Source organism: Dasypus novemcinctus, chromosome 26 (assembly GCF_030445035.2).
Source record: "Dasypus novemcinctus isolate mDasNov1 chromosome 26, mDasNov1.1.hap2, whole genome shotgun sequence".
In the NCBI taxonomy this organism is placed as follows: Eukaryota; Metazoa; Chordata; class Mammalia; order Cingulata; family Dasypodidae; genus Dasypus; species Dasypus novemcinctus.
Genome location: NC_080698.1, coordinates 2,831,958 through 2,857,211, shown reverse-complemented (window position 1 = coordinate 2,857,211; position 25,254 = coordinate 2,831,958). Strand labels below are relative to the sequence as shown.

Here is a 25,254-nt window from a genome sequence, read left to right as displayed (position 1 = left end):
AGTTAGGCAATGTTTTTCTGTTTCGATTTTTTGGGAAGAGTTTCAGCAAGATTGGCGTTAGTTCTTTCTGGAATGTTTTGTAGAATTCAGCTGTGAAGCCATCTGGCCCAGGGCTCTTCTTAGTTGGGAGGTTTTTTTTTTTCCTTAATTTTTAATTTTTATTTTTTTAAAGATTTATTTATTTATTTATTTCTCTCCCTTTTTCCCCCACCCCCACCCCGGTTGTCTGTTCTCTGTGTCTATTTGTCGCATCTTCTCTGTCCGCTTTTGTTGTCAGCGGCACAGGAATCTGTGTTTCTTTTCTTGTGTCATCTTGCTGTGTCAGCTCTCCGTGTGTGCGGCGCCATTCCTGGGCAGGCCGCATTTTCCTTTGCACTGGGCGGCTCTCCTTACGGCGCGCACTCCTTGTGCGTGGGGCTTCCCTACGTGGGGGACACCCCTGCGTGGCATGGCACTCCTTGCGCGCATCAGCACTGCACATGGGCCAGTTGCACACAGGCCAAGGAGGCCCGACATTTGAACCACGGACCTCAGTTGGGAGGTTTTTAATGACAGAATTCTGTCTCTTTACTTGTGATTAGTTTGTTGAGATCATCAATTTCTTCTTTCGTCAGTAGAGGCTGCTTTTGTGTTTCTAGGAATTTGTCCATTTCCTCTAAATTGCCCTTCTTGTTGGAATATAGATTTTGAAAGTATCCTCTTATGATAGTCTTTATTTCTGTGGGGTCAGTGGTGATATCTCCTTCCTCATTTCTTATTTTGTGTATTTGCATCTTCTCTCTTTTTTTCTGTTAGTCTAGCTAAGGGTTTGTCACTTTTATTGATCTTTTCAAAGACCCAGCTCTTGGTCTTGTTTATCTTTTCAAGTGCTTATTTTGTATTTCATTTAATTCTGCTCTTATTTTTGTTCTTTCTTTCTTCTTCCTTTGGGTTTACTTTGTCTTTTTTTTTTTTTTTTTTACTAATTCCTCCAAATGTGCAATTAGTTCTTCAATTTTAGCTCTTTCTTCTTTTTTGATGTATGAATTTATGGCTATAATTTCCCTCTCAGTACTGTTTTTGCTGCATCCCATAAGTTTTGGTATGTTGCATTATCATTTTCATTAGTTTCAAGGTAGTTAAAAATTTCTTTTGAGGTTTCCTCCTTGATCCACTATTTTTCTAAGAGTGTGCTGTTTAATTTCCATATCTTGTTGCAAAATCTGGGCCCTGGCCCTTGCAGATTTCCAGCTTCACTTCACTGTGGTCAGATAAATTATTTTGTATGATTTCAACCTTTCTGAATTCCTTGAGACTTTCTTGTGGGGTAGCATATGGTGTATCTTGGAGAATGATCCATGTACACTTGAGAAAAATGTATATCCTGCTGTATTTGGGTGTAATGTTCTGTATATGTCTATTAGGTCCAGCTCCTCTAATATACTGTTCAAAGTTTTTGTTTCTTTAGTGATTCTCTTTTGAGATGTTGTGTCCAAAGTCGATAGTGGTGTATTAAAGTCCTCCACTATAATTGTAGAGGCATCTATTCTTTCACTTAGTTTTTCCAGTATTTGCCTCACGTATTTGGAAGCACTCTTGTTAGAAGCATAAATGTTTATGATTGTTTGTTCTTCTTGAAAGATTATCCTTTTCACTAATATATATATAGTGTCCATCTTTGTCTCTCACAATTGTTTCGCATTTAAAATCTATTTTGCCTGATATTAATATAGCTACTCCTGCCCTTTTTTCATTATTGTGTGCTTGTAAGATTGTTTTCCAGCCATTCACTTTCAACCCCCTTGAATCACTGGGTCTAAGATGTGTTTCTTGTAGCCAGCATATAGATGGGTCATATTTTCCTTATCCGATCTTTCAATCTGTGTCTCTTAACAGGTGAATTTAATCCATTGACATTTAGTGTTATTACTTTCAAGGAATTACTTATATTAGCCATATTTTCTTTGGATTTGTGTTTGTCTTAGGTTGTTTGTTTTTTTTCCCCTATTTTTGTAGTTTTAGTTGTTCTGACAGTCTCCTCCAATTCTGTCTCTCCTGTTTGTTTCTTTCCTCCTGTAGAACTCCCTTTAGTATTTCTTGAAGGGTAGGTTTCTTGTTGGCATATGCTCTCAGTTTCTGTTTATCTGTGAATATTTTGAATTCTCCATCGTTTTTGAATGCTAGCTTTGCTGGATAAGAGTATTCTTGGTTGGAAATTCTTTTCTTTTAGTACCTTGACTATGTCATACCCCTGCCTTCTTGCCTCCATGGTTTCAGATGAGATCAGCACTTAATCTTATGGAGCCTCCCTTGTATGTGATAGTTTTCTTTTCTCTTGCTGCTTTTAGTATTTTCTCTTCATCTTGTGCATTGGATACTTTTACAAGTATGTGTCTTGAGGTCGGCCTGTTGGGATTTATGCTGTTTGGATTTATGCTGTTTGGGGTGCGTTGTGCTTCCTGGACATGTACATCCATCTTCCTCAATAGGTTTGGGAAGTTTTCAGCCATTATTTCCTCCAACACCCCTTCTGTCCCCTTTCCCTTCTCTTCTCCTTCTGGAATGCCTATAATGCATGTGTTTGTGTGTTTTGCACTGTCACTCAGGTCCCTAAATCTCTGCTGGATTTTTTCTATCTTTTTATCGATTAATTCTACTATCTGTTTGATTTCAGATGTACTGTCTTGCACATCACTAATTCTTTCCTCTGCCTCTTCTAATCTGCTGCTATTTACTGAGAGTGTATTTTTGATTTCTTGGATTGTGCTATTGATCCCATCATCTCTGTGATCTTTTTGTGCATGATCACAATTTCTTCTGTATACTCTCCAAGTAGTTTCTTAATATGCTTAATCTCTTCCTTCACTTCATTAAATTGGTCCATGATACATGTTTTGAAAGCTTTAATTACTTGTTCAGTGTTCCACTTCTCTTCCTGGTTTTTAGTTTGTTCATTGTATTGGGCCATGCTTTCTTGATTATTGGTATGGTCTGTAGTTTTTTGTTGCTGTCTGTTCATCATTTTATCTTGTTGGGTTTATTCTGTTGATTATCTTCTTATTCTAGCCCTGGGGTTTAATTTGTTGTTGTTTTTGTGTGCATGTTAAGTTTTCTCTTTTTCACTTTTTTCTTCTTATTCTGTTTCCTTGTTGTTGGCAAAGTTCCCTCGAGGGAATATATTAGGTCCAGAGAAAGCAAAAGGAATAAGAAAAGAAAAATAAAATAGTAGTATTGATAGTGAGTGTTAGCAGAAGAACCATATGAGATCTAGGAGAATGGATATAGAGCTCATGGAAGCTGTGTATAGTTATAACCATAAAAAAGTGGAGTACCTATAATGAGGTATTAAATTGAATATGGGGAAGATTATACTATGAAATCAAAGGTCAGTGTGGTCAGGAGAGAAGGAGAAAGAAAAGAGAGGACAATCATATAAAGAGTGAATAAATGATAGAAAACAGATTAGAGGTATTAGAGATAAAAAGTCAGAAATATTGGGGGCTAAACAGGGGTGGAATGTAAGAGAAACAATAAATCATGGAGGAGAGAATGATGTAAAGGAAACGGGGTAGTGTAGGAAGCCAAAATCAGTATACACAGAAAAGAGAAAATTAAGGATGAGGAAGCACAGCAAATAAGAAATGTTGCCTGCAGCACTAATATGAAAAAAAAAGGGGTAAGGAAAAAAAAGAAGAAAGAAAGAGAGAAGGAAAAAAAAGGAGAGGGAGGGGAGAAAAAAGAAAAAGGAAAAAAAAAAGGGCGGTGGGGGTCCATTAAAGAGGAAGAAAAAAAACAAGGCAACAGACCAATAAAAAAGACCAGACAAGGCCTCAGGCAAAGAATCCTCTTTGCACTTGAATAAACTGCTTAGGAGTCTGACCTTTCCTCTTTCTCCCTTCCTCACTTCCTTCTATCCCAAGGTAGCAGGAATGCTGCGTGAGGGCTCCTGTAGGAAATTCAAGTGGGTCCCTGGTGAACCAACTCACCTGAGAAAATAATGACTCTTAATTTCTCGAGAGACCACCCACCCCTTGCCAGAAACCCTAAATATGCTACTGGAAGCCTGTAAAGCATGTCCTACTGTCCCTCTCCCTTAGGTGTGCTACAAGGGGGCTGGTTAATTTTCTGACTCCACCTTCCCCCAGACCAAGTTTCCTATCCCAGGGCGATTAGGTAAATTGGGCTCTCTCACCAGATTTGCCTCTTCCCTATTCCTAGGCTCTCCCCAAGTAAGCTGTTATCTCCTCCAAACTCATTAAAAAGTGGGGGGACCAGAAAACTGAACCTGTACTCCTTGGCCCCTCTGTACCTCCCACCTAAACTCTCCCACTTCTGGAGTTAGTCTGTGTCCAGAGGGGTAGGGCAATTCAGATTTCTGGGAGTGCTGGGCTCGGGAAACAGAGACCTGGGAGAATGTGGACTCGGGGCATTTAGCATGGGCCGCGGAGGTTCAAGGGACACAGGCTTGGGGTTCAAGTGTTTGGGGGACACGGGGCTTGGACCTCGCCCCACGACCGGCAGTTCTCAGTGCATGCCGTGGCTCTTAGCCCTAGGCGGGGAGGGGTTTACCTTCCCATGGCTTCCGTGTTCAGTGTTAGAAACCCACCGTTCTACCTTGAGCAAACACCAATTCTGCTGTAGTCTCTCCAGATCGATGTCCAGACACCTCCCACCCTGCAGGTTCCCGAAACAGTCTGCTCTGGTAGGACTCCATCATCACACAGCCAGTCTTTTGTAAGAGAGATGACGATAGTGTACTTACTCAGACACCATCTTCTCCCACCTCCTCTGTAGTGTTAATCATAGTCTTTTGTCTACAATAGGGTCCACTGTGTTATATAGTCCTATGTTTTATCTTTTAATTTTATTCTAGTAACATATACCACCTAAAGTTTCCACTTTTAACCACATTCACCTATATAATTCAGTGCTGTTAATTGCAGTCATAATAACATGTTACCATCACCATCATTTATTTCCAAACCTTTACAACCAATGTAAATAGAAATTCTTTACAAATTAAGTATCAACTCTTCATTCTCTAAGTCTACTCTACCCCGCTAATGTATATTCTAGATTCTAACTCTATGAGTTTGCTTGTTATGGTTCTTATCAGTGAGATCATATAATATTAGTCCTTTTGCGCCTGGCTTATGTCACTCAGCATGTCCTCAGGATTCATCCTTATTTCCACATGCATGAGGATTCCATCCTTTTTAGAGCTGAATAATCCATTGAAGGTACGTAAGCACGTTTTGTATATCTGTTTATTGGTTGGTGAACATTTGGATTTTTTCTTTTGTTGCTTATGCTCTGGGTATAGAAAACCAATAACCTGTGTCTAACACAACATCTTGAAGATGCTTCCCTATGGTTTCTTCTAGGAGTTCAATAGTTCTGGCTCTTATATTTATGTCTGTGATCCATTTTGCCTTGAGTTTTGTATATGGTGTGAGGTAGGGGTCCATCTTCATTCTTCTGCACATGGACATCCAGGTTTCCCAGCCCTGTTTGTTGAAGAGACTATTCTTTCCCAATTGACTGGACAATTTGATTCCATTGGTCTATACATCTGTTCTTTTGCCGAAATCATGCTGTTTTAATTACCATGGCTTTGTAATACGCTCTAACATTGGGAAGTGTGAGTTCCACTTCACTTTTCTTTTTTTTTTTTTTTTAAAGATTTATTTATTTATTTAATTTCCCCCCCTCCCCTGGTTGTCTGTTCTTGGTGTCTATTTGCTGCGTCTCGTTTCTTTGTCCGCTTCTGTTGTCGTCGGTGGCACGGGAAGTGTGGGCGGCGCCATTCCTGGGCAGGCTGCTCTCTCTTTTCACGCTGGGCGGCTTTCCTCACGGGCGCACTCCTTGCGCGTGGGGCTCCCGCACGCGGGGGACACCCTTTGCGTGGCACGGCACTCCTTGCGCGCATCAGTGCTGCGCATGGCCAGCTCCACACGGGTCAAGAAGGCCCGGGCTTTGAACCGCGGACCTCCCATATGGTAGACGGACGCCCTAACCACTGGGCCAAAGTCCGTTTCCCTTCACTTTTCTTTTTCAAGTTTGCTTTGACTATTCAGGAACCCTTATCCTTCCATATAAATTGATGATTGGCTTTTCCATTTATGTAAAGAATGTTGTTGAAATTTTGATTGGGATCTCATTGAATCTGTAAAATTGCTTTGGGTAGAATTGATATCTTAATGATATTTAGTCTTCTGATCCATGAGCATGGAATGTCCTTCCATTTATTTAGGTCTTTTTTGATTTATTTAGCAAAGTTTTGTAGCTTTCTGTATACAAGTTCTATACATCTTCCTTTAGATTTGTTCCTTGATAGTTCATTCTTTTGATTGCTTTGTAAATGGATTTCCCCCTTTGATTTCCTCCTCAAATTGCTCATTACTTGTGTATAGAAATAGTACTTATTTTGGGGTTTTGATCTTTTACCCTGCCTCTTTGCTGAATTCATTCATTAGCTCTAGTAGATTTGTTGTAGATTTTTCAGGGATTTATCTAGGATCTTATTTTCTGCAGATATTGAAAGTTTGACTACTTCCTTTCCAATTTGGATGCCTTTTATTTCTTTTCCTTGCTGAATTGCTCTGGCTAGAACTTCTAATACTGTGTTGAATAACAGTGGTGACAGCAGACATTCTTTTCTTCTTCCAGATCTTAGAGGGAAAGCTTTCAGTCTTTCACAATTGATTATGATGTTAGTAGTGGGTTTTTCATGTATGCCCTTTATTATTTTGAGGAAGTTTCCTTCCATTCCTATTTTTCTAAGTTTTTTTTTTTTTTTTTTAAATCAGGAAACAATGCTGGATATTGTCAAATGTCCTGTTTATGTCAATTGAAATATCAGGTGTGTTTTTTCCCTTCATTTTATTAATGTAGTGTATTGCGCTAATTGATGCTCTTATAGTTATACCACCCTTGCTTAACCTAGTATAAATTCCACATGATCATGGATAATTTATCTGTTGATATTTTCCATTCTTTCGATTAATGATTCTGCAGGTAGAAAAAGCATAGATAGATAGTGGTTGATATAAATTTTCTTTTTATACATGTTTTAGCTTGCTAAAAGCTGCTGGAAGCAATATGCCAGAAATTGGTTGGCTTTTATATGGATTTTTTTTAGGTTACAAGCTTACAGTTCTGAGGCCATGAAAGTGTCAAAATCAAGGCATCAAAAGACATCCATCAGTGATCCTGGAGTCCTATCTCAGATGACAAAGCACATGGAGGCATTTGTTTCTCTTCTGGTTCTCATTGCTCCAGCTTCTGGCAGCTCCTTCTGTGGCTTCCTCTCTCCTGGGTTCCTGTCTGAGCTCCTGGGTCCCTTCTTTCCATCTGTGTGGCTTTTATCCTGGATCTGAAGCTTTTAGTCCTCCTTTTATAAAGGAATCCAGTAAAAGGATTAAGACCCACCCTGGGTCATGCAATCTAATCAGAGTCCCTTAGCAGAGATAATTTAATCAAAAGTTCCCACCTACAATAGGTTTACAGGCACAGGAATGGATTAGCTCTAAGGGCATGATCTTTTCTGGGATTGACAAAAGGCGCTTCAAACTGTCAGAGTGATATGAACCAAGTCTTTTATATCCTTTCTTTTAGGTTGTTGATTATATCCTCCCACCCTTGGTCTCCTTGGTCCAAAGCCAAAATGGTAAGAGTACCTACATCAACAAGAATTCCATCAGTGACACATTTCGTTTTCATTCCATCTCCCTGTAGTCACATTCTTGGCATTTTCTTTTCTTTCAAGTGGAGTGGAGGCTCTTCAGCTTGAGATTGCTCTCAGAAGCCACATCTCTGCTTGTGACCCAGGAGGATGGGGAAGAGGAGAAGGACGGGAGTCTTGATTCTGACAGCAATCTTCTGGCTCTCATTCGAGATGTCTTACTTCCTCAGTAAGTACCATGCTGCTGCAGTGATGTGCAGGAGTGTAGGTGGTACAGGATGCCTCCTTGCAAGCAGTTGTGGCACTGGGGGCTCAGGGCCCTCCTGTTCAAGCTTGCACCCCTGTGTGCACTCGCTGAAAAAGAGGTCAGGCAGCACAGCAGGCAGCGGCTGTGTATCCTCCTGTTTAAGCTCGCACCCCCGTGTGCACCCTCTGTAAGAAGCAGTCTGGCAGCAGGCAGCGGCTGCTGCACTGCTTAGGACCAGGAGGCGCTCAGCCCATCTTCTCAAGCATCCATTTAGAGCTTTGTCTGTTCTGTAGGAGATGTGACTCTGAGGTTATGCAGATTTAAAGTTGTTCACAGCTCCAGGGCTGAGGTTTATTTATTTATTTATTTTTTTAACAGAAGTTATATAGAGAGTGTTTATTTATTTATTTATTTTATTATTTTATCATTTTTTATTATTTTTTTAATTGATTTTGTAAAAATATTACATTAAGAAAAAATATGAGGACCCCTTCAACCCCACCACCCCCACCCCACCACTCCCCCCCCAGCAACACATTCCCATCATCATGACACACACATTGCATTTGGTAAGTACGTCTCTGGGCACCTCTGCACCTCATGGTCAATGGTCCACATCATGGCCCATACTCTCCCCCCATTCCATCCAGTGGGCCCTGTGAGGATTTACAGTGTCCGGTGATTGCCCCTGAAGCACCATCCAGGGCAGCTCCAAGTCCCTAAGACGCCTCCACATCTCGTCTCTTCCTGCCATTCCCCATACCCATTAGCCACCATGTCCACTTTTCCCACTCCAATGCCACCTTTTCTCTGTGGACATTGGATTGGTTGTGTCCATTGCACCTCTATGTCAAGAGGAGGCTCAGATTCCTCATGGATACTGGATGCAATCCTCTCGCTTTCAGTTGTAGGCACTCTAGGCTCCATGTTGTGGTGGTTGTCCTTCTTCAACTCCATCTTAGGCACAGTGCTGCTCTAGGCCTTGTTCTTATTTCAGGCATATCAGCTCACAAGCATAGTCATTAGCGTCAGGGGCTCACTGTTGGACCCTCGTTCTTTCCCGGTCCTTGCCGCTGCACCTGGGAGACTGTCGCTGCTCCCCTAGGGATTACGACAGAGCTAGGGCTGAGGTTTATTATTCAAAGTCAACATTGGTACTTTTCCTGGCTCTCCTCAGAAACAATAGGGATGAAAGGAAGTCCCCCCTCCCTCTAAACTCTTGGCATGGTAATTTTTTAAAATTTAATTTAACTTAATTTTTGAAAAATAATAAATTGTCTTTTTAAAAAAGATACATAAGTCACAAAAAATTGGCATGGTAATTAAGTTTAATTATAAAAAGGAATTTTTTGGACAGTTGGGAGTCGAACAGATAATGAATATTTAACAAAGAGTTTTATTCCCTTTCAATCCATTGCTGTCACGGGAGACAATCAGTGGGGTGCCGACTGAGGGTGCCCAGTGCAGGCATGTGAAACTCGAAAATGATACCTTATCAAATAAACTTAATTTAAATTAAAAATGTGTTAAGGAATTTTTTTTTTTTACAGAATTAATCAGAGCCGGATTGGCTGTCCCCCATTAAAAAGCCTGCATGATCATGGCTTCCTTCAGGGCCGGGCTACAGCCTAAGTTATCCCAGCTGGTTATCAAGAAGAGAGCCACGTCAGATGTTCCCTTATGTTTGACTCCATGAGATCTCCTATTCTCATTTAGAAAATAGTTATCACAATATAGAAACCAAGTCTAATTATATTCTGATTTTGACCAATGTTAAGAATTTGAGCTTCCTTACAAAAAATTAGGTACCCATTATTAAAAAAAATACTTAAATTGTCATTTGTGCTCCAGTTGCTAAAGATGAAGCACTGGATGTATTAATACCAGGTTTAGGAAGAGGCATTTTATGACGTGTCTGTCAGCTAATATGTGTCAAGCCTTCTACCACTTGAGAATTGTCTTGACTGGTTAGAAGCACAGCTTGATCCATAATGCCTTGATTTATAGGGCCATCATCTTTTGTCTGTTTTTCTTGTGCTTCTACAGTTGGTTTCAGGAAGAGTGCTGAAAAAGAATATATACAGTCAAAATAATTTTGAAACCCAAAGTAAGAATTTAAAACCTTACCTTGTAGTGGTTTCTAAATGATAAACTATTAATAAATGTATTTGCTCTTTCACTTTACTGCATATATGAGTGTGTCTGTGTATGGTTTGTACTTCTATGGATAAATAAAAGGTCAAAGTTTTCTCTCATGGTATTAGTGCATTCAGTGTCATTTTACATTTCTTTCTTTATACAAGATCATATGCTTGTTCTAACAAGAAAATACCTAAAATAAGTTATTTTTGCATAAAATGTGATTTATAAAAGATAGGCTTTGGATGTTTGCTTTGTGAAAACTTGTGGAGGTGCATTTTCCAGGATCTGAAATGCTTCTCTGCAATAGGGATAAGATCTTTTCTACCAGGCCTTCACAATTTAGTAATGTCTTGCTGATAGCTTTGCAGATCTGAAATAAAATCTCTTCATGTTTGATGTCTGCCCAATTTTGGAACAGTTTGGAAAATAAAATGTTCACTTTTTTCAGTGCTCCTCTTTTAGAAATTTGAGCTGGAATAAATTGTTGCGTTTCCTTTAATGTGCATCTTATCTTTTCCAGAGAAAAGAAATTAAAGGAGAAAATACAGCTGTAAGTCCCATGGCAGAACAAGAACTTAAGTATTGTAGATGGTTTCAGGGTTTTATTACACGTACTTGGAAGTGTGTCTGGGCTCATGGGATAGGGTTTTTGGGAGGTGATACAGGAGGCCTTCAGAGGTCGCGGACTGACTCTATTGTGAGCACAGGTCTTGGCTCTGCATCTCAGCCCTTGACTTCACTTTCCTCATCTGTAGAATGGGTGTGAGTGCCTGTTACCTGAATATGGAGGATGTGAAGATAGATGGGAAGATCGGAAACAGTACAGTGTCTGTGGTATGGTGCTGCTATTATTAGTAGGGGCATTATTTTAAGCTTTCCTACTAATATGTAATAGTGCTCACTATATAGATAATGCTTATGATGACTACATGATGTGCATAGTACAGGCTAAGTAGATGTCATATAAAATTTTAAAAAATATAAAGAATGTGTTCATTTATTTTATTTTATTTTTTAAGATTTATTTTTATTTAATTCCCCTCCCCTCCCCTGGTTGTCTGTTTTCTGTGTCTTTTTGCTGCGTCTTGTTTCTTTGTCCGCTTCTGTTGTCGTCAGCGGCACGGGAAGTGTGGGCGGCGCCATTCCTCGGCAGGCTGCTCCCTCCTTCGCGCTGGGCGGCTCTCCTTATGGGTGCACTCCTTGCGCGTGGGGCTCCCCTACGCGGGGGACACCCCTGCATGGCAGGGCACTCCTTGCGCGCATCAGCACTGCGCATGGGCCAGCTCCATACGGGTCAAGGAGGCCCGGGGCTTGAACCGCGGACCTCCCATGTGGTAGACGGACGCCCTAACCACTGGGCCAAAGTCCGTTTCCCTAATTATTCTGATTCTAAGAAACTTAACCAGAAGTTTAGTCTTTGAAAATAGTTCTTGGCAATTATAAGGAAGTTTAGAAATGCTAATAATAGAAAATTCATGTTCTCTGTTAACCATGTAAAAATGACTCAGGAAGTTTGAAGTTATTTATAGAGTTTGTAGGAGCTATATAGCATCCACTTTTATTTGGCAAATAGACATATTAATGTTGATCCTTTTATTTTAAGTTTTAATCCTCCTTTAGCCTTAGAAATAGTTTGGGTAAAGCCAAGGTGACAGTCTTTCCAAGTATAGGTGCATTAGGCAGCCCAGTTGTAAACTTAAGGTTGTGTTATTCAAGACTATTTTATTTACCAACAATAGTATCCAACTCAAACTAACTTATTAAAGAATTTGCCCATATAACTGAGAAGTCAAAGACTGACTTGTGCTGATTCCAGTATAAATGGATTCAGGGAAATACAGGGATCTGAACTATGTACAGAGTACTCTATATGGGTTTCCTTTTTTAAAAAATTTTTAAAGATTTTTTCAAGACTTATTTATTTCCCCCGGCTGTTGTCTGCTCTCTGTGTCCATTTGCTGTGTGTTATTCTGTCTGCTTGTCTCCTCTTTGGGCAGCACTGGAAACTGATCCTGGGACCTTTTAGAGAGGAGAGAGATTCTCAATCTCTTGTGCCACCTCAGCTCCCTGGTCTGCGGCGTCTCTTATTGTCTCTCCTCTATGTCTTTTTTTGTTGTGCCAGCTCTCCGCTTGGGCCAGCACTCCATGGGCCCGCTCACCTTCACCAGGAATCCAACCCTAGACCTCACATATGGTAGACGGGAGTCGATCGCTTTAGCCACATCCGCTTTCCTGTATGGGTTTCTTTGTCTCCGTCTCTCTACTCAGGCTACATCTACACGTCCTTGTTCTCAGGATGGTTCTTTCCTCCTGGTAATTAAATAGCTACTGTGATGTGATCCTGGGGAAGGTGTGGGTGTCTTTTCTAATAGCTCTGGTGAAATACTCAGGAAGGGCAATAATGTGCTCTTAAGTATACCATAGAATACCAGACTTCCTGGTATTTATCAGGACTGCTGTGCCATGTGAATGAAAACTCAGTTGTAAGAAGAGTTACCTATCCTAAGTGTATAACTTAATTACTTTATTGTATGAATTAATAAGAATTGTTACCTCTACTCTATGTTCATGCTCTGCTTTCAAAGAGATGAGCTTTAGTTCTGAAGGTTTGCTTGGTGCCCATTATATGCACAGGATTATAATACCATTTGTAGAGTTGGAACTTGAGTTAGACTTTGAAACTTGAGTAGGATGGTGTGGTCAGTAGAGAAGCAGGGGCGTGGCAGGCAAGAACAGGGTGGTGGGCAAAGGTAGAGAAGAGGCAGAGCAAGGGGCAGGCAACAGTCTGGCCTCTTTTCAGCAGAAACTTGCACATCTGAGTTTTCTTTCTCCGTCAGCCCGTATGTTTTGTCTGATATTAAATGAACATGTCTTATCTCATAGGTGTATTTCTGGGTGTTAGGAATGTCATAAGGACAGGAAAGGCACAGTCGCCACCTTTGTGGAACTTCCTGTTTGACAGAGCCAAATATTTCAGGAATGATTACATTTTTAACAGAAGACGTTTGTAAGTCATGCAAGTAAAAATGTTTACTCAATTATTACTCCATCAACTATTGAAGCCCCCTTTCTCTAAGCTGTGAGCCTACACGATGTTAGTAAATCTACCCTGGGAACATGTGTTCCTTATGAAATTATGTTTACTCTTCTGCTTTTGAGATTCACAGTTTACCTATTTAAGTTTCTAAAGCTCAGGATTTGTCAGCATTATGTGACCATAAGACAGTCATTTCCCATGGCCTATCTAGAAACATCTTTCCAAACTCTGGTGCTCCTTGGATCTCCATTTCTGAAATACTGCTTTATTAAAGGCATTTCCATTATGGTCAGGAACAAAAAAGGATGCTGATGATCAAACTTACATATAACTTAGAATTCTAAATATTAATTCATGTAATAAAACAAGCAAATTAACCTTTCTGGGTATTTTGTATTAGTTTTCTACCACTGCGTCACAAATTACCTCAAATTTAGTGGCTTACCACCATATCTGTCTATTAGCTAGAGTGCTGTGAGCTGCTCTGCTCAGGCTCTCGCCGGCTAGACCAGGGCGACTGCTGGGCGCAGCCTCGCCTGGAGCCTGGGAGAAGCCCCCTTCTGAGCTGCTTCAGACTGTTGGCAGAATCCAGGTCCTTGTAATTGTGGGACTGCAGTCCCCGTGCCTCTGCTGCCTTCAGTTCCTCAGGCCACCCACGTTCCTCCTTCCCTGGCCTGCTTGGCTTCACACTCCCTTGTGGTTTGAATATCTCTGACTTCCTCTTCTGTCAGCTCGAGAAAACTCTCTGATAGTTAAGGTTGAGATCTGCGTTGTGTGACTGGAACATGACATTTAACCCTGCCACCAGCTTGGAGCACATGCCCTCCTGCCCCCTTCCTTCCTTCCTTTTTTCCTGCCTTTCTTCCAGGTCGTTAGAATGTCAGTAGCACAACTGAGTTATTTTTATGATAAATGAGAAAAGAGGTTTCCCTTGGGAAGAAAGATACCACTATGCTCATCTTATTTTTATTCAGCCAAGGGACAAGATTCAAAAGTTCCTGCAGAAGAGCAAGGCAATATTTAGTGGAACTTTAGCCCATATTGACCTTCCTAATTAAAATCAGCTCCTCTCTGAAGTTTCTATCAAAGCCGTTATCAATGAAATGTTCGTACTGAAGCAGTAGTCCACACTTTGAACTCCACACCCCCCCCCGCTCCCGAGTTCTGTACGGTGAGAGCATTTCTTCTTTAGTAGTGAACTGTTAATGGTACTAGATCCTTCACTCAGGAAACACACCAATTGCTATTCTTGGGGAGGGATACATTTTAATATTCATTCAAATGTAAATCTAATTTGTACCACATTGTGTGATTGTGTCTAATGCAGTTTAACACCCTTTCTTTCTTCCCTCCCTACATCCTTTTCTTCTTCCCTCCTTTTTCTTAGTTAATTCATTCAATAAATATGTGTGTGACTTCAGGAGCTAGCACTGGGGACTGTGGTGAGCAAGGCTGAACCCCTGCCCCTGCTGGATTCTTACATTCCAGTGGGTAAGACAAAGTAGGAAACAAGTCATCATTTGAGATAATTTCCATTAATTGCTAGTTCAGGGAAGAAAAAACATAAAACAGGTAAGTGGATAGAGAGTAGTGGCTCTGTGGGTGGGCTCTTTTAGGTGGGGTGGTCTGGGATGGCTTGAAGTGAGGTAGCAAGCTGTGGGAAACTTGCTGCACACTTTGCCTTTTGGTAGACTGCAAGCCATCATACCCATGACGACTTCTAAATTATTAAGACTTTGATTTTTTAGCTGCTAAGGAAAGAATGAATTCCTTACAACTTATAAATTGCATTTCCTTTTAGAATCAGGATTTATAAGTGGATTCCTCTGGTGGCAACACACTTTGGTGCTGTCTAGCTGCCCTACAAATCACGTCCGTCAAAATGCATGAGTCCCAATCTGGTGGCTTGGGTGCTTGGAATGGTTTTTCTCTGTCTCTGGTGTGCTTCTCTTTTTCAGTCTCAGAATACTATGTTAAATTAGGCATAAATTGGCCATGTTTAATGGGAATAAAAAATAGGAGTATATATATATTTTTTTGCCTTTCCTCAGACCACTTTTGCAGATAAAATTCAATTTTAACTATTGTGTCAGGAAGAAGCAGTTTAATGTTTTACTTTATTTCTTTTACCTAATCCTTTTATAATGTTTTGATTCTGTACCTAAGTCAGTGTATATAGGCACAATGATTTTTTGGGTGTGTGTAGGTGCAACCTATGGTAATCTAAACTGGAAGATTTGGGAGTTAAGTTAGTAATAGGATATAAGGATAAATATTCTTTGATTCCTCTGAATCAGAATATCTCTAGTGTTTTGGATACTAGTTTATGAACTTTGAGCGTGTCTTTATTGAAGATGTTTTTTTTTTGCCTGTAAGGCCTTCATAACAAAAAATTGCTGCCAATCTTATTGAAGCTAAAAGATGTTGGGTCTTATAATCTGAAATTATATTTAACACACATTTTGAAATAGTATCTGTCTTCTCACTTAAAAAAATATGTATCTGTCCACCTGTCTATTTTTCCATCAATTTAGTCATCCATTTAACTATTTACATAAATTAGACATGCATGCAAACAAAGGCAATCGCTTAGCTTCTCAGGTCACGTAAAATCACAAGACCAGAAAGTCCTCAAGGTGTGACTATTGATTTAATTTGTATGCTATCTCATTTCATAAAGTTTTGGAGTTAAGATGTCACCTAGTTCAAGTTTTAGGAAAGACTGGATAGAATATACCCCAAAAGGTAATTACCAACTCCTCTGTTGTAGCAGTACAGGGCAAAGTCAGCCTTTTCCAAAACCTCTCCTTCCTCTGTATTGCTTTAATTCATTGCCTGCCTTATAGCTTTCCTTTGCTTAGAAACCTTCAGGCTTACAGATGGTAGAAAATAACAGCGGTACTTACCTAGCCATTCCTGGCTCTGAGTTTTGCCTCATGCTGACCATTCTGCTAATATGGGAATGGCTTCTTGCTCCTCTGTGGTCTCTCTGTTCCTGGTGAGAATTATTTAGTACTTTCTGAAATTTCCTTTTTGGAACCCTTCTCGTCCCCCTTTTCTCCCAAATATCATACTTTGAATATTTGTATCTGTATCTATAATTGTGTTTATATCTGTATTTGTATAAAGCTATTTTATTGGCTGTCTTTTTATCTACTTTATAGATAAACTACAAATTATTTAAACAATTCCCAGCACTAGATATGTAGGATTTTCTCTGTATACTATTATATATTATCCTGCAAAGACCATTTATATAGTTACACTTTTGGACACATCTTTATTTCCTTTTGTTGAATCTTTAGGGGTGGAAGTCATGGTGCCAAAAATTATCTACATTTTAAAGGCATTTGATATGTTTTTGCCACATTTTTCCAAGGGAGATGAATAGTTTATACTACCAGCTTTCGTTTATGAAACTGCCTATTTTATTGTACTCTTGTTAGCTTTAGCTTGCATTCCTTCAAATATTAATAAAGTTGACTGCCCCCCATGCTCCTTCATCTTCTTTGGGAGATTTTGTCCATTTTTCTGGTGGAATGTTTATTGACGTGCAAGAGCTCTTTACACATTAAGAATACTACCTCTTTATACCACACTTAGGTAAAATGTTAATAATAGGGAAAACCGTAGGTGTGGGAGATAAGGAGAACTCTGTACATTCTGCAGTAAAATCTGTAAACCTACAACTGTTTTAATTTTAAAAAAGGAAAAAAGTATTACTCCTTTGTTTTACCAATACTCTTCAAATAATTTTTGGTTTGCTTATGGTTTGGTCATTGAGAAATATTTAAGCTACAGATATTTTCTTACTCATTTTTCATTTGGTGCCATCCTAAAGAGAATTAAGATTATGTGAATATTTACTCCTTTTATTTTAGTATTTTAAAGAAGTGAAAAAGTTTTACTTAAATTTTCAATTTAGTGGGGATGCATTTTTGTAAGGTCAGCCTTGATCATTCTGTCTCTCTTCCCATCTAATTCAGATGCCATCCTCTTTCCTCCCAATTCTATCTGTGAAAATTTTTCTTTTTAAGATTTATTTATTTCTCTTCCCTTTCCCCCCATTGTCTGTGCTCTGTGTCCATTTGCTGTGTGTTCTGCGTCCGCTTGTATTATCAGGTGGCACTGGGAAACCGTGTCTCTTTTTTGTTCGTCATCTCCCTGCATCAGCTCTTCGTGTATGTGGCACCACTCCTGGGAAGGCTGCGCTTTTTTCATGTGGGGCTGCTCTCCTTGCAGGGCGCACTCCTTGTGTGTGGGGCTCCCCTCCGTGGGGGCGCCCCTGTGTGGCAGGGCACTCCTTGTGCATAGCAGCACTGTGCGTGGGTCAGCTCACCACACGGGTCAGGAGGCCCTGGATATCGAACCCTGGACCCTCCATATGGTAGGTGGACGCTTTATCAGTTGAGCCACGCCCACTTCCTTATCTGTGAATTTTTGAGCACCCTATACTTACTAGAGTTAATATAGCAGGATCTTCTTCACTATGTTTGCCCCTAAAGTTCTTTGGATATTCTGCAATCACTGCTTTCCCTCATCTTCCTAGAGGAAACCTCACTGAGATGTGAAACATGAACTAGCAGCCTAATCCCCGCAACGTGGACCTCTTCACCTTTATTGTGCATCTTACTTGCACCTCCCTAAGCTAACGGGCAACTTCACTTGGCTGAATCTTTGTTCACATCCCTCAGGTTAGCTTCCTCAAGAATGTAGTTATTTAGAGCCTGTTTCAGATCCCACAGCCCATCTAACGGAGCACTGTTCACACCAACTGCTTGACCCAAGAGAGAAAGAGTGAGGAGGCAAGAACCTTGAACATGTGAAGTTCAGGGGTTTTACTTTCTTCAGGATGGATGTGAATTTAGGACAGATGGTGTTTCCTGTCTGGGTTCAAGCTGCATTGGCCCCTCCCAGGGGCCAAGTTACATTTGCCAAGTTACAGAGGAGTGTGGGATCCAGTTATTATCAGCTTAGCCATTTTTATCTCTCTTTAGAAGAAAAGCTTAATAAAACATTCTTTTGACTGGATCTTGCTATTACACAGTTATCTTTGATTAAAATATATTCACAATCTGTATTCTAAACATACCCATTATGAATTTTGCCCCTGTTTTTCTAAGGGAGAAAAGCAACAATATTCTTTGGGAAAATTTCCATGAACAGGCTCACACAAGCTTCATTGTTCCCTCCTGTTTCATGGTTAAATGACATCAAACAACTTCAAGACATTTTTGTTTCACTCAGTAAGGTGAACATCAGTGTGTTCTTTTTAAAATGCAGATTCTATATATTATTAAATCTGTTTTTTAATATTTATATTTTTCAATGCTGTTGAGAATATTTTTTCTGTTATATTGCTACCTGGCGGCTCATATTTTCACTTGGGAAGTTTTTTTAAAGTTCATAGGCTTGTAGCCCCTTCTCTTAGTGATTTAAATGTGCCTGGGAGTGGGGGAAGGAGGCTGGTTACCCAGGGCACATGCGTGGTCAGCAGAAACCTCCTACCCGCCTTTCAGTTGAGATTCCACTGGTCAGCGGTGGAAGAAGGCCCTTTCTCTGATCTGACTCTAATGGCAGTGCCTCTCAGTTTCCCTGTCGAGGATAGGTGCATAAAGGGGTTCACTCAGCAGGTTTTGGCTGTTCAAATTCAAAGAAACTGGTCCTTGACCACCCCTGGAGTTAACCTCTAAGCCCTTGGAGGCTCCTGCCTGATGGGAGCATCACTGTATAGCTGGTGGTGCCTTGAGCCATGCCATCTTGGGTATACTAACAGGCGCCTTGGACCACATCATATCAGCTTGACCTCTGAAGGTCTACAGTGAGCCACATGGGCATGCCAGACACAGGGTGCCAGCGAGCTTTCCTGATGGGCAGTACTGACACACGTTGCCACACACAGTTGCTGGAGAATTAAGTTGTATAGAATTTAGCACTGTCTGTACAGCTCCACTGGGAGAGGATACGTGGAAGCTTGTGCCTGATCTCTCCTGGACACTGCTGTGTGTAGCTTCAGCCTTTGCAGATTTTAATCTGTATCCTTTCACTGTAATCAACTGGTAATCATGAGGATGATAGCTTTTTCTGAGTTCCAGGAGTCTTTCTAGGGAATCAATAAACCCGAGGGTAGTCTTGGGGATACCTGATTCAGAGTGGTAAGCACTTTCTGTCCAAAGAACCCTTAGGGAAGGGAACTAATTATGTCTCTTTGGTATACTAAGATATTCCTTTTTTAAAAAATTGAATTGTGTGTAAATTTTATCAAATGCATTTTTTAACTCATAGTTATTTTCTTAATTTTTCCTTTATTCATATGAATCTGTTGATTTGTTGATGTTTATTATGTCATTCCTGAAATTAATCATGCTCGATTGTGCTGCATTTTTAATATACTAATGCCTTAGGTTTACTAATTTACTTACGATTTTATTTCGAGTGATTGGTATTTTGTTTTTGGTTTTTGTCATGCATGGCCAAATCTTTTAATTACCACAATTTGAAAATATTTTATAGGAAAACTGCCTAAAATATGATATTTTCTGGCTCCTTAAACTGAGCACTGTGCCCGATTTAACCTATTCTTAACCCACTGTCCCCATTTTGAACATTATAGTGTATAATGGGCCCTCAGGTTCCATTGAAGTCTGCTTAAATGCACTCCAGACTGCTCTCAGCTGGAGTTCTTGGGTTTGCTGGCTTTTGTTTTTCCTCTGCTTTCAAGTCTCACTTCTTATAATTCTCAGGTTGCCTTCCTGTAATTGTCTCTCTCCTCCCTTTATGTAGCTCCTTTTAATGGCTATGGGCTTAGAAACCTCGTAATTAAGCATGTTACGTAATGATTTCCAAAATGAGAGAAAGTGGGTTCTAAGTAAGAGCCTGGGGCTCTGTTTTCTTGATTAAAAGCATCTGTTTCATGTCATGGAGTTTTTAAAAATCCATTTTAGATTCTTAAAGGTATTTGTCTTCCTTTTTAGTTGTTGCCTCTTCCAGAGAGTTAAAATATATATAGCAAAGTTTGCTCAGTCATTATTTCAGACATTCATTTGACATTTATTTATTAGACATCTATACAGTACTGTGAACTGCTTAGCTAACGCTAAATAGGCAAGGAACAGTACATAAGCCAGCCTCTGCCTAGCAAATAATTTGGGAGAACAGTTTGAATTTGTTAAGGAAACTTTTGATAAAGACATTTTGAGTTTTATTCCCTGTAAGTAATTTTAAGGTATTGAATTACATGAATGGTGGGCAGAAAAGAGATACCATAACAGGCCAGAGACTGCTATCCTTAGAAAGTCCTTTTTTCCCAAGGTTTGCTCTTGGCTGGTACCTGGAACTTGGTTCTCTGGGTGTTCCCAGCCAACACTTAACTGATAAGAATGGCTCACTGTGCGACTGCTTGTCCAGCGAAACCTGCTTTCCCTCCAGAAGTCTCGAGTTTTGATACACGTCAGAGAGTCTTGTGTGACAGACCGCAGTGGAAACCTTGGTCACTGAGTCTCTAAGGCTCCCCTGGGCAGAAACATTCTAACACAGGTTGATGCATTTGTGCTGCTGGGAAAGCTGTGCTCTTCCTTTGTGGGAGGAGCATCTAAGGAAGCCTCACCTGCGCACCTTCCCTGGCCCCAGCTGTGCAACCTTACTATGTTCCATAAATCTTAGCGGTGAGCCCTTCCGGTGGATCCCGGAGCCCTTCCAGTGGATCCCGGAGCCCTTCCGGTGGATCCTTGAGCAGCGGGGGGCCCGTGGACACAAATGCCAGATGCTTACTGGCCTCATGCTGGATGCTATCCTCAGTGTTAACTGCTTTCCGTGGGTTAGCTTGCTGGATTCTCCCAACAACACTAACCTGTGAGGTAGGTCAGTATCAGCCTCACCATTTGACAAGTGAAACTTTGAAGTTTCAGGAGGTTAAGTAACCTGTGAGCTCCATGGCTCATAAGTTTATTTTAGTACCTTTCCCCACTGGATGTTTGCACCTCCTGACATATTATTAATGTTGTTCAGAGGAGGATTTGAATGAGAAAAACCACCGAGCATTTTTTAAGTTCCCTTTATCATTTCAGGTATGAGCACATTCTCGCGGAGCCTGATCCAGTACCGGCATATGCGCTGAAACTTCTGGTTGCAATGACTGAACACAGTCCAACCTTTACCAGGTACTAGAGCTTCAATTTCTGTTTTCTTATTTTTCTTGTATAAAACGAATTTCCTGTGTTCTGAAAATGTAGCTAAAAGTGCTGAGATTCCAAAAGACTAGTGTATGAGCTGCTACAGTGGTAATTTTTCATGTTTCATGGTTTGTAATAGGTGTCATTTATGCTATCTTGATTCTTATATTTTTATCCCTTATTGGAATTTTAAAAATACTGAGGAATGCTTTAAGAGGATAAATTCTTTAAAAACCAAAACCTAACACATTCACTTTTAAAAAGGTCATTCTGCACTGAACAGTTGTTCCTTACCCCAAATAAACCCTTCATAAAAGCCAAGACATTTCTGGCACTTTGCATCATCAGCCCTTTGGCTGACTTAGGTACCATCTGTAGGAGGTGTGCACTTCCAGAGTTGTCAGTTGGTCTTTCACAAAATAATGAAACACCTGGCCCCAAGCATCTTGATGTCACCTGGTCTGCTGTCCAACCACTGAAAGAACTGCTTAATCATGAGCCCTCCATTACTGTTGTTAACTAGTGATCAAGAAAGGTAGTTTGCAGGGAGTATGAGTACTGAGCAAAAGGTTGAACTGAAATAACCTTCCCAATGGGTGTGCCAGGGCACATGGGTGTGCCATCACTGGCTGGCTGGTCACAGGGACCCACGATCTCCTCAACTTTTGGGTCTTCCACTGTCTGGGCCTGGAGCAACTCTGAGGCAGGTTACTTTCTGCTCTGAGCAGCCTTATCTGTTTTCGGACAGTGACTTGCAAATATTACACTGAACAATCTGTGCCAGTTTGTTTAAAAAAAAAAAAAAAATCTGACCAGTGAGCCTTCCAAATGCTTTACTCAAAAGGCATCATTCTCTATTTTTAAAGAAAAAATTTAATTCTGAAGAGTGACTCTATTAAATTGAATACAAATTCTGTTTATTTTAGCCTATGCATGTGGCATATTTTCTAGGCTTCTTGCTAAGTGTCTATTCAAAATTTTCTCATATTGAGGGGGAAAAATACTAGTGATGTAGAAAGGATAATTAGTGGCATACATATAACCTTTTTATTTTAAAAATAGAGATTAGGTTAAAAGTCATTGTATTTGTTCTTTTTTTCTTAAGAGATTACAAGTAGTCTTAAGTGGACTAATTTTGTAAACTTTTTTCTTCTTAATTCCTCACTTAATATTTCATCTTTGTATTCCAACAATGAAAACATGATTTCCCCATGTTCTTCCACTCCAACATTTTTATTTTTTGTCCTCCAGGGGTAATAATTATTATTTTGGTGTGTTTCCTTCCTGAATTTTTTCTGAGTGTTTAAATTCATCGTGTATGTACTGAAATAAATAGCTTTGCTTTGTGATGGTTGAATTTTTAAAATTAGAGATGCTATCATTCTGAATTTATTTTCTGAAATTTCTATTTTCATTTATCAAAATGATTTAGAGATCTTTCCATATCAGTAATTAGTCAGTCTTGCCATTATCTTTGTGATACATGTGAAATGGGATCTCATTTTATTTTGTATTCACCTAACTGCAAGTAATGTTGGACCTCTTTTGACACATTTATTCACTAAATTTAATTAAAATGTAAAATGTGCACAGCTTTGAACCCTCAATTCTTCTTCTAAGTATCTGTTCTAGAGAAGAGCTTACATAGTCGCTAGGATTTTCACTGAGGCCTATTGTTTTTAAAATGAGAAAAATAATTTTAAAATTAAATTGTGATATTGTCATTATATAGAATACTAAATAGCAGTTTAAAAGAGCAAGGTAAAAATAAAAGAATGTAAAATTTGTGTAAAAAAAAAAAAAGAAAAGCAAGATATATTTTGAACCCCGTTGTGGAAAAATATCGAAATCATTTTTAACTGAATAAACTATTTACCATCTTTTGCTGTTCTGTTCTATTGATCTGCTTGCCTTTTCTTGTGAAACAATGTTAAAATAAGACTTTTTCACTGCTAAGTGTCTGCTAAGGCTCCAGAGGCCAAGAGCAAAGTGATAAAGGCCAAAGCCCTCTTCATGCCCTAAAGGCCCTCCTAGACCCACAGGCCCTGGAGAAGTATGTGCAACCTGCCAAGTCCATTCGCAGGAGTGACAGGGGAGGGAAAAGTACCAAGCAGTGCGGAGAGTGCATGGTGAATGGACACAGAAAGCAGACAGCCAGTGCAAAAACAAAACTGGTTTGGGGGGAATTAAAAAAAAAAAAGCACACAAAGGCAGGCAAGTCTTCCTCCAAAGAGAAGCTGCTGTTACTCTTTTTGTGGATGTTACTTCCTCATGGATGGGAGCATGCTGACTATGCCAGTCTACATCTCTCTTTTTTAATAACTTTATTGAGAGAGAATTCACATACCATCTGTACCTGATTTTAACAGCTATATAACAGTGCATTTTATGAATATTTCATATTTATTTCACAAATCTCATATTCGTGGCCATTTGTTCTTTTCTAATTTTTGTTATAAAACAGAGCCAAAATTCATGACATAGGCCATTCATCACTTGTGTGAATATGTGTGTAAGATAATGGAGAAGTGGAATTGTTTCATGAAAGGAGATACAAATGATTAGAAAATTCTAAAGCCCTCATTATACCCCAGGCCAATCAACCCATAGTCTCTGGAGACTGAACTCGGGCATCAATTTTTTTTGAAGCTGCTCATGTGCTTCCAATGTGTAAACAAGTTTCAGAACTACTAATCTAAGCATTTATAGTTTTGAAAGGTGTTGCTAAATTGCTCTCTCCCTACTTCTCCTCCAGTAGTGTATGAGAGTGTCCGTTTGTGCCAAACTTTTATCACCAGAGGTGTATAGAAATGTTTCCTCATTGCCGTTCTGATAGGTGAACATTTTCTCCTCGTTAATCACTTCTAGTTTTAGTGTATCGGGATCTGATTATACTTTTTTGTTCTATTTCTAGTTTTTATTATTTGCTTTTATTTGTGGCCTAATATATGTTCAATTTTTGTGAGTGTTCCTTATCTACTTGCTTTTGTAACTGTGTTAGTCAGCCAAAGGGGTGCTGATGCAAAATACCAGAAGCCTGTTGGCTTTAATAAAGGGTATTCATTTGGGGTGGGAGCTTTCAGATACCAGGCCATAAAGCATAGGTTACTTCCCTTACCAAAGTCTATTTCTGTCTGCTGGAGCAAGATGGCTATTGATGTCTGCCAGGGTTCAGGCTTCTTGGGTTCCTCTCTTCCCAGGTCTTGCTTCTCTCCGGGCTCAGGGTTCCTCTCTTCCTGGGGCTTGCTTCTCTTTTTCTCTGTGTGCTTACTTCCTGGGGCTCCAGCTTAAGACTTCAACATCAAAACTCCAACATTAAAACCCTCAGCTCTGTCCTTTGCCTTGCCTTTTCTACATTCTACTGATGTGGCCCAATCAAATCTCTAATCATAATTTAATCATGCCCAGGTGCAGACCAGTTTATAAACATAATCCAATATCTATTTTTGGAATTCATAACTACATCCAACTGCTACAGTAACCCAAACAAAGTAAGCCTACCTTTCGGGTTTTACTCCTGCTGTTGGCAAGTGCCTAAAGAGGTAACTTGTTAAACCATGACCTCTTTCCCATTGACTTCGTAGTAGTGTTTTTTAGGGAAAATGTTTGATTGTAAAGTATGCATCAAGAGTGGAATGTCTTGTTTTGAGCAAATAGATTTCTAGTAATATAAAAATAATGAACCATTTATTATAAATTTAGCTTAATAATTGGATCTTTACAGCATTATGTTCTTCAAAGGATCTGCATCTTAATTTAGCTTGTATATATTAAACATTTAAAGTACCAAGAATGAACTATTGGAACATTAAACCACCTGTTTTAGGGTTCTCCAGTGCTGCAGAACCAATAGGATATATGTGTATGTGTAAATAATCGGGAATTTATTGTTGGGGATTGGCAAATAAGAATTCTGTAGGGCGGCCTGCAAGTTGAAAACTTGATGAAAGTGACATTTAATCCCCCAGGAGAAGCAGTCTGGCTGAAGTGGAGA

The 25,254-nt window shown here is 39.8% G+C and overlaps 1 protein-coding gene across 19 annotated transcripts in view; it reads left to right on the top strand.

The window, feature by feature from the left end:
- ULK4 (unc-51 like kinase 4) overlaps nucleotides 1-25,254 on the top strand; it is a 659,217-nt gene that overhangs the window by 278,509 nt on the left and 355,454 nt on the right. For all 19 annotated transcript variants that reach the window (XM_058288214.2, XM_058288209.2, XM_058288208.2 and 16 more), the window contains 3 exons: nucleotides 7,597-7,648; nucleotides 7,748-7,892; nucleotides 21,156-21,248. In XM_058288214.2, coding sequence (XP_058144197.1) covers nucleotides 7,597-7,648; nucleotides 7,748-7,892; nucleotides 21,156-21,248 — 290 coding nt within the window. The remainder of the gene's footprint in view (nucleotides 1-7,596; nucleotides 7,649-7,747; nucleotides 7,893-21,155; nucleotides 21,249-25,254) is intronic.